This window comes from Heliangelus exortis, chromosome 1 (assembly GCF_036169615.1).
Source record: "Heliangelus exortis chromosome 1, bHelExo1.hap1, whole genome shotgun sequence".
Taxonomy (NCBI): domain Eukaryota; kingdom Metazoa; phylum Chordata; class Aves; order Apodiformes; family Trochilidae; genus Heliangelus; species Heliangelus exortis.
The window spans coordinates 156,862,344-156,871,581 of NC_092422.1; the positions used below are offsets into that span (position 1 = coordinate 156,862,344).

Below are 9,238 nucleotides of genomic sequence, written 5' to 3' on the forward strand. Positions count from 1 at the left end.
TCTCATTGGTATCAGTTGCTTAATACCCATTAGGGTTTTTTTTTTTCTGTCATTTATTGAATGTTCCTGCAAACAGATGTCATTATTTGATACGTAAATAAGCTACTGCAGCAGAAGAGGTGATACCTACCTCATGATCTTGGGTTAGAAACTATATGTTGAGTGCTCACAGGTAGCATATTTTGAAGCTGATGGAGCCAGGATGGAGGCTCTGATCCTACTAGGGCAGGAGCACACAAAAAATTGCATGTCCAAAGTCAATTTGGGAGCTCAAGCATCTGGTTCTGTGTCCAGTTCCTAGCAGGATCATTGCCAATATTGCTGACTTTAGCTTTTGAGAGAATGTGTTAACTTGCCTGTTTTGGATATTTCTTTCTGTTTGGTAAGGAGTGAATGACTAACCATTTTTGGGGAAGAAAAATGAATTCTTTGCAGGCTTATATTGCCTTCTCATAATCTCAAAATTGTCTTCTCAGTTAGAACTGGAAGGAGATAAAGTAAGTGTCATGCTCCTTGCACCTCACTTGCTCCATTGTCCTATGTCCTTCCCAGTGTTAACGATGAGATGGGTGCTTAACCTGTATTTTATTGTCATAACAAAAAGTTTGCCTCGTTCTGCAGCTGTTCCTGGACATGCATGCACAGTGTATATTCAGTGCCTGGTACCAGACTACTCTGAGCCTGGTTGTGCTGGAGTAACACATCTGCCCCCTGCTTTTTATTGTTCTGCCAGGTTCTGCTGTCGAGAGTATTCAAGTGTTGTGTTGGTTGAGCTGGAGCAGGAGATGGCTTGGTTAGGACTGGAAATGTTGGCAAAAGCTAAAGCTGGAATGCTTTGTAAGGTGAGGGCAGTTTAAAATGGTGGGGTTTTCATAATAGCTTCAGTGTAGATTGTTGCTGTTGAGCACCCCTCTGCAAAGATACATTCTCTCTGAGAGATGGGACTTCATCACTGGTAAAATAACCCAGCTTTGCCTGGGTTTACCTGGGTCCTATCAGCATTGCAAGAAGAAACTGAGCTGCACCAAATGAGCACCATTACAGGTGCAGACTGATGTCAGTTCATTTCTGGGCCTGCTGGTTCTGTAGGCTACATAGGGTTTGTTGACTTTCTCAGGGGTGAGTAGTTGCTATGTGGGAGCTTAAGAGAGCTTCCTGAAGGCAGGAAATGAGGCTCTGATTATGAGGGGCTTTTTCAGATGTTAAGTTTGTGGATGGGTTGGCAATTAGCTCTTATGAGGAGAGGCTGAGAGACCTTGGGTTGTTTAGCCTGGATAAGAGGAAGCTGAAGGGAGAGCTTATTGCTCTCTAGAACTATCTGAAAGGAGATTGTAGGGATGTGGGTGTTGGCCTGTTCTCTCAAGTAATAATGACAAGACTAGAGGATATGGCCTGAAGTTGTACCAGGGGAGGCTCAGACTAGATATTACAAAAAAATTCTTCACTGAAAGAGTAGTCAGGTGCTGGAATGGGCTGCCAAGGGAGATGGTGGAGTCACTATCTCTGGAGGTATTCCAAAAACCTGTAGATATGGCACTTCAGGATGTGCCCTGTTGGGCATAGTGCTTTTCTCCTGAGTTGCCCACTGGACTCTGTTATCTTAGAGGTCTTTTCCAAGCATGGTGTTTATGTGATTTTGACTGTTGTCTACTGCACAGGAACTTGACAGAGGAGTGGGAAAATGGTTATCTATTATGTCTTATAAAAGCTCTCCTTTATAGCTTTCTCTTGCTTTTTTTTATCCTAATATCCTGAAATTTTGCCTCTGTAGAAAGGCAGGATGTTTACCTCTAGCCAGCACCTGTTCAGTTATGACTTTGTTGTGTACTGTTTGAATTGTAATGATTACCCAGTATTCCTGAACTAATCTTGTGGCTTTGTGTGGAGCCACTGCCTCTCTGCCAGTGAACAGGGCCCTTCTTCCTTGTTGTAGGGTAGCTTTGTATGTGTAGCTGCCTGACTTTCAAGATGAGTAGCTTTCATTAAATATCTCCCCTTTGCTGTGTATCTACAAAATTGTCATTTGCAGTAACAAAACTACACAGAATTCATAATCTAAATTTCTTTGCTTAAACCTCAGTAAGCATAGAGGAGAAAGCTGCTGTGCAGATCTTTTTAAACCATAGTGTTTGCTCCTCAAAGGAGAGACTAAAACAAGACACCTACTTTCTTGCATTTTTCCTTTTTGTCCATTTTCTTTCCTCTGACCTTATGTTCATGGGTGAATCTTGGTGACTTGTTCAGGAATCTCTTTCTGTACCGTTGTGCCTAGCTTGTTTTGCAAGTTCACTGCACAGTCCATCTAGGAACTGCCACCACCAAGCATTTTTTCAAGCATTTGGTTCAAAGAGAAAATTAATTTGACTTTTCTCTCTGTTGCCAAGCAGAGGAAGTCAAAGAACCAAAAGACTAAGCAAGGTTGCACAAGGTCATGCATCAAGCAGCCTGGCTTCTTGACAATGTGATGTTGATGTTGCTTGGTAGGCAGCTGATAATAACACAGAAAGTACTAATGTTTGAAAATAATTCCCTTTAGTGTCCTTATTTCTTCTTTCCTATATACCCGTATGTATTTTCTCATCTCTGTTCAGTCACCTCCTTTGGTAACTGGGGCGAGAGATTTCATGCCTTGCTGTCAGAAATGTTGATCTTGGGTACAGGTAGGAAGAACTCAAGATAATGCAGTTCTGTTTTAGTAGTTACTGGGAGCTCTCTGGCCTCTGCTGTAGAGACTGAGATTGGGGGTTAATGGGATTTCCTGGTTCACGTGGTACCCAGTCTCCTTTTTACACCTGAAATTTGGAAATCTTAAATTAATTCCTTGGTAAACAAAGTGAATATTTGCCCTGTAATGATACAAGCTTTCATTTCTTAGTGTCTTGTATGTACTTCCTGCCACACTTAAGCATGTAAATGTTTAATATTGATTTAAATAGAATTATCATTCTGTATGTCAGGTAAAGAGAAGCTAAGACATTTTAAAAAACTGATTTAACACTTCCAATGCCTATATAACTCTGAGATTCTAAGAACTTCACCTCTTTCAGGTCCATAATGTTTCCTTTGCTTTTGAGCTGATGCAAGATGGAGGACTGAAGAAACCAAAAGCTCGCCCTGAGGGTATGTACATGCCATGTGGCTTTCAACAGTTTATAATAAAGACATAATATTCAAGTGCATTTCAAACTCCATTCAAAGACAGTAGCAGTAGTACCACAAAGTGGAGCCATAAATGCACCCCTTGAAGGTTTTCCAAAGGATTCATTGTCTGTCTGGGTTATATCCTCTCCTGTGCTTATTCCTGGATATGCCTTTTAGACTTTGATCATTAAGGAATGCTGTAATCACCCGCACAGGGAGGCTGCATCTTGCACTATCATTCTCTTTAGTGCAGCAAACAAAAGCATAGCATGATCTTAAAGTCAGGAAAATGTCAAACTAGACATACAGTATAACTTTTGCAACATAGAAGGTAATTAACAATTGGTCTGAAATGTCAAGGGATGGAAGTGTAATTTCTATCAGGGAATATTTTAATTCAGCTTCAAGTTGGTTCATAAACTCACTATGGGATTTCCAAGGTAAAATTCTCTAAGACTGTGTGACATCAGTCTGTGTGATGGCAATAATTTTTTCTGACTCTAAATTGGCATGTCATTACACTGCCAAGTGAACATGTTGGGTCCCTTGCTTCTTTTATTGATGGGGCCACCCATACCTTTCATTCCTCAGTGTAATCAGCAGGGGCGATCAGCAGCAGTTAGGTAGCTCAAATTGCTGTTGGAAATTAGTAGGAATCAGCCTTAAATGCCTTCTTGAGGGCAGATGGAACATACCTGCCCAGAACAGTGCTGCAGGTCTGAGCCCCCTCCCAGCTTCTGCTTGTGCTCTTTCTGGTGCCCTTGTGCCCTGGTGCCCTGGTGCTTTCTTGGTGCTCTTGGACTTCACTGCCTTTTATACCCAGCTGCTCTCTCCTTGGGACATGCCCTGATTTCCTAGCTGTGCTTCTGGCTTCCAGTGATGTTTCTGCACTACCATCCAGGTCTCTGTTTCTCTTCACCAGCACCTTGATCTTGGTTTATAGCATCTGAACTGATGTCAGCCAGAGGCAGGAACTGAACCTTACAGTACTTGATCGTGTCTCTTCAAGCTGTGTCAGCTGAGATGGAGATTATGGTCCTGGTTTCAGTGGGAAAAGGAAAAGAAAACAGTTTGGGATGAAATGGACAAATGAACACTGCAAATCTCTGATCCCTACAGAGCTGACTGTTTGGGTCAGGTTTATGGGCTTGGTTTTTGTTTGTTTGTTTGGGGTTTTTTTTGCATTTTCATAATGCCAGGCAGAAAGAAGTGACTGTCAGCATTAGTGGGTTAGGTGTGCTGCTAGTTGTCTCTTCTCCAGATATTTGCCTTGATTTTCCAGGTTTTGAAATGCCTGACTGTTACAAAGCATTGTTCCCAATGGCTAAATTTACATTTTAAATGAGGGAACTGGGTCCGGTACAGAGGAACCAATGCTGATTCTGGCTGTTACCTTACTGGTAATTCTGTGGTGGTAATCCACCTGTGTGGCAGGAGAAAATTCTTTTGCAAATGCAAAATCATAAATGAAGTATGTAAAATAGTAGAAGAAGGGTAGAAAGAGAGTTTGAGAGGTTACTGAAAATACAAGACAAAATGGTGAGGTCTAACCACTGGTGTTATGCAGTATGTGGTGAGAGGGAAGGGTGGAGAGGTCCTGGCAATGATTCTTCAAAACAGGCAGTAGCTGTTTCCCCTGAGCCTCACATTAATTGTAGTCTGTTAATGGTTTGCAGTCTTCTTAGTTCTTGGAAAGATTTTTTTGTTGGTGTGTTCTGCCTTACTTCTGCTTCTGTGTGTATTGTTTACTGTGTATTTTTTGCTTCATCCTCCTTCTCCTTTCTTACTTATTAAATCCAACCTTTCCTTCCACCTCTTCAGTTTTCTCTGTGCTGTGCTTCCCCCTACAGTCCCTGGATTACGTTTCTGTGGTATTTCTTGGCATTTTATTATAGCAATAGGTTGGGATGTGCTAGCAAAAACAGGTTTTGTTGAGTACTGTTCCAGACCTGTGCCCTGGCCTAGTATGGTAGAAAGAATATTAGATAACAGAAAGCTTTTGAGTCTACTAAGAGAATTCAGCTTTGTTTGTTCATGAACTGTATCATTACAGAGGTGTGCATGTGTGAGGTTCAGTATCTCACACAGTGGGTGGGGTTACTAGTTTGCTGCTTCTGTGGCCAGTGTGGCCATCAGTACCATTTCTCAAAGCCTTTATCCCAGGTCTCAGGCAGAAGTAGACTTTTTCTGCAACCAGTTTGAGATGAGGAAGGGCATTATCCTCTGTTTTCCAGAGAAGTTATCTGTGACTGTTCCTGAAGGTGTTTTGAAGTGCATCGTATGGGACATTAAAAAAACCTGAATTGCAGAGATCAGAATTCTGGAGGCTTTTGTTGCTGGTCCCTCCAGATCAGGGATGCAGGGACTTGGTTCCTTTGAGGGCAAATGAAGGAGAGCAAAAAGCAAATGAAGTATCTTTCCTTTTCTTCCACAGATGTTGTCAACTTGGATCTGAAGTCTACCCTCAGAGTTCTATACAACCTGTTCACAAAGTATAAGAACATTGAATGATCCTGGAAGCTGCTGGGGCCTTCATCCTTCCAACTCCTTTAGGCAGATATCACAATAAACACACCCTCTGCACGCTCCCGTTGTGCCTTATGCTATACCTGATAGATTTTTTCTACGGTTGATGCAGTCTCTTTGCAGCTGTTTGTATGACAATCCCACTAAAAATAATTCATGTGTATTCTCTATGTCACTTGAAAATATGTAAATATTTGACACTTTTACCAGAAAATTCTTTTGAATCTGTTGTTTCTTATGATCGACAAATACTCATTTGATAAAGGAGATATACCACTAACTACTTTAATGAGCAAGGAAAACCTGTGACCTTCCTCATGGCTGGAAACTGGTTCTTGTACAGATTTTCTCTTGCGTGGTCCTTGGTTGTGCCTGCCATTTGATAATTTTCCAGGCTTAAGTGTTAGCGACTGAAAATCAGCATTGGAATTTATTTAGCAGCTGAGCCTTTTCTGTTAAATAATGTTTTATATGTTCTGTTGGGTTGGTGAGACTGAGGGGAATTGCAGGCACTATATGAAGCTGATGGCAAAAGCTTCAGGTTTTGTGTTAACCTCTTGCTACTCAGTGTTACTTTCATTTGGTGTTTACAAAGAGTAAGTCTTGCAATGGGATAACCAGCTAATCTTTTGATGTCCATTTTTTATTTCTTCTCCTTTCTAGGATATATTTGGTTTCTAGAGCCACTGTCATCCTTTAAGCACACAGCTTCAGTCAGGTCAGTCGGGGGCTGGTCAGAGAGGCACAAGCTGGCTTAATGCATTTTTCTCCCCGTCTTTTCTGAAACAAACACAGAGAATAATGAGCTTGGCAGTTTAAAGACTGGCTCTTCATTTTACATAGCTAAGTTAAAGGGTCAGATTCATTCCTGTTGGACTTAATGGCAGCTGTACAGTTCTGGGGATCAGGCTTTTATAAACAGAGTTTTATGTATTTTTCTTTCCTAAAGAGTAAAACTGAATTCTCCATAACTAAGAGCTTGCTTCTGTTTATGGATTGCACTGGGCTATGCATATATGTGGTATACATAGTGCAAGCCAATGGTTAGCACTCAAATCTGAAGCTCTTCAGTGATCAGTTATGTTTCAAAATAATTTCATTGAGTTGCCCTCTGCTGTGCCAAGAAATACTCTGCTAGGCTCTGACCTACTCCTGTCTTTTAAATTGTTATGGATTTTAGTGAGAATCTGTTTTTTAAAAAAAGATTGCTAGATTTATCCAGTAGACTCTAGTTACCTCATTGTACTTATGAGGTGTAATCTGTAGAGCTGCTCCTGGCTGGTGATGTACTTGGTGCAGCAGTATGTGTGTACAAGAAGGCTGAGCTGGAGCATGAGTTGTCTGAGAGATTTTTTGAGAAGAGCTGTGCGAAGGAAGTCGGATTATAATTTACAGAGTAAACTTGTAGGATCTGCATATAGTAGAAGATCTTTCCTTGGAGGGCATAGGGGAGAGGTTTGACTGCTGCTTTCATGCATCACAGCAGCAACACCTTTTTTTTTTTTTTATGATCAGCTGTGATGTTGTGTGAAACATTAGGCAGGGTGCCCCGAAGAGGAAGCAGGTAGTAATTCTCTGCTCCACTTGAGTCCTGTTTTAAGTAGGCATCTTCCTGCCCTAAAAATGGATTTCTTACACCAAATATTATTATTTACCCTTGTGTTCAAGAGGAAACATGCTATTTGAATGGTATAATATTAAAACAGGGATTTTCTCTTTCCCTCCTTAAACATTTTTTTAATCCCAAAAGGAAGAAAGGGCCTTCTGCATCTTTGTTTTGTTTTTTTGGGTTCTGAGTTCTAGTATTTGAACTATTTGGGTCACCTCCCCTCATACCTTCAAAACAAAGATGGAAGGAACTTGCCTTTTCACTGAAAAATTCAGAACTCATCTGTTTTGTGGGTTCTGTGGGGAATCATTGCTTGCCTGCACTCTAGGAGGGAGCTGACCTCTCCTTGTTTACACAAAGCCTAAAACAAATGGACTTGAATTTCACATGGGGCCACCAGACTCTTCCATGCAGTTATTGCAGAGGAGACTTGCAGAGGCACTAAGGCCTGGTGGGTCAGCTCTTCTGGCAAGTTAATGAAATTGGTCTAACTTTTTGTGCTGTGAAATAGGGGTATTATGAGGCTGGAAGGTGATTGAACTGAAAGGTCTTTCAATCTTTTAGTTTGATGCAGTGTATTTGTGGGAAACAAATCTGTTAAAGAGCTGTCATTCCAGCCACCTCCCTTCAGGTGATGTGGAAAGGCCATTGCTGTTTATATTTGGCAAACTGCTGGGAAAGATCTCCAGAGAATCTGTTTTTTGGAATTGCAAGCCGTACTGGTATCAAAAGCAAACAGAAAATAACAGGAGGAGATGGATTAGAGCAATTTTTGGCTTTGGGAGGGAGAATGGCTGGTTTTGAGATGAGATTATACAGCTGGCATCTTCATTGCATGTGAGCATATGAGAACATAATTCCAAATTTTAAGAGTTCCTGTTTTGTTCAACTTTGTCTTTCTGTTCACTCTGCAGAAAGTCTCCTACTCCCTCCCCTACAACCTGAGGCATGGGTCCATTTTAGCATTCCTCCCATCGATATCCCTGTCAGGCAAGACTGCAGGCTTGGTGCCTTGAGCAGGTTGAGGGCACATGTCATATCCTGTTTTGTTATCGTTTTAAGTCTATTGGTAAATATTGTACACGAAAAATACATTTTTCATTCCTTGGCTCCTTGTTGTCTAGCCAGATCACCCTTCCTATAAATGCTGTATTTATTGTTAACCGGATGGGAAACAGGATGGATTTAACTGAACTGGAGCTTCATCCCAATCAGTCCAGTTTCCAGGAGGAGCAATGTCTGTAAAGGTTCCCTAAACACTCGTTTTTGTCATGCCTTTCTGTTACATATGCATGATACTTCTTTTCCTCTTCAAAAAGATAAGTCAATGTTAAAACTGTTGTTCTTGAACTCTTTGTGTTATTGGAGTTTTAGGTATGTTCCCTGCATGCCAGTGGGGTAGATCTGAATGCTGTTGACTTCATCTGGAGTGCTGAATGCTTTGCAGCATTAAGGTTTCCATTTTTCTAAGTGCTTAATGAAAGTCTGTATTTTCCAGTCCATACAACTTTCTTTTCAGGTGCATCTGTTTGACCTACTCAGTTCCAGTGAGCTATATTACCACAGAAGTAGACCAGATGCTCCTCCACTGTGTCCTGTTTTTCAAGATGAAAAACCAACAGTGGCAGATTAAAAAATGATCTGGTTAAACCTTATAGGATTTCTTACCTCTCTTCCTTCAGTGCTTTCAGTATTAATATATTTTTAAGAGTCTTTTCTACTCTTTTTAACAGTGTTTACTCTGGATTTCTAACTACTAAAAACCGGCCTTGCAGATAAAATTCTGAACTTGTCATGTGCTGGAGATATCCAGCTTTGTGACAGGAGTTGTGTACTGTAAGCAAGTTACAATGCAATGCTATGTTTGCTAAAAATCACATCAGGAGTGTTATGCATGGTTTGTGACAGTTGTACTATTTATTCGAATAAATAAATAATGATTGCTTGGTTTTCTGTATCTTT

General features: G+C 40.9%; 1 protein-coding gene across 3 annotated transcripts in view; it reads left to right on the forward strand.

Annotated features, from left to right (window-relative positions):
* The window catches only part of PARVB (parvin beta), a 61,135-nt gene extending 51,911 nt beyond the window's left edge, over positions 1–9,224 (forward strand). For all 3 annotated transcript variants that reach the window (XM_071733271.1, XM_071733273.1, XM_071733272.1), the window contains exons 12-13: positions 3,048–3,120; positions 5,576–9,224. In XM_071733271.1, coding sequence (XP_071589372.1) covers positions 3,048–3,120; positions 5,576–5,652 — 150 coding nt within the window. In that variant the 3' untranslated portion in view covers positions 5,653–9,224. The remainder of the gene's footprint in view (positions 1–3,047; positions 3,121–5,575) is intronic.
* The last annotated feature ends 14 nt before the right edge of the window (positions 9,225–9,238 follow it).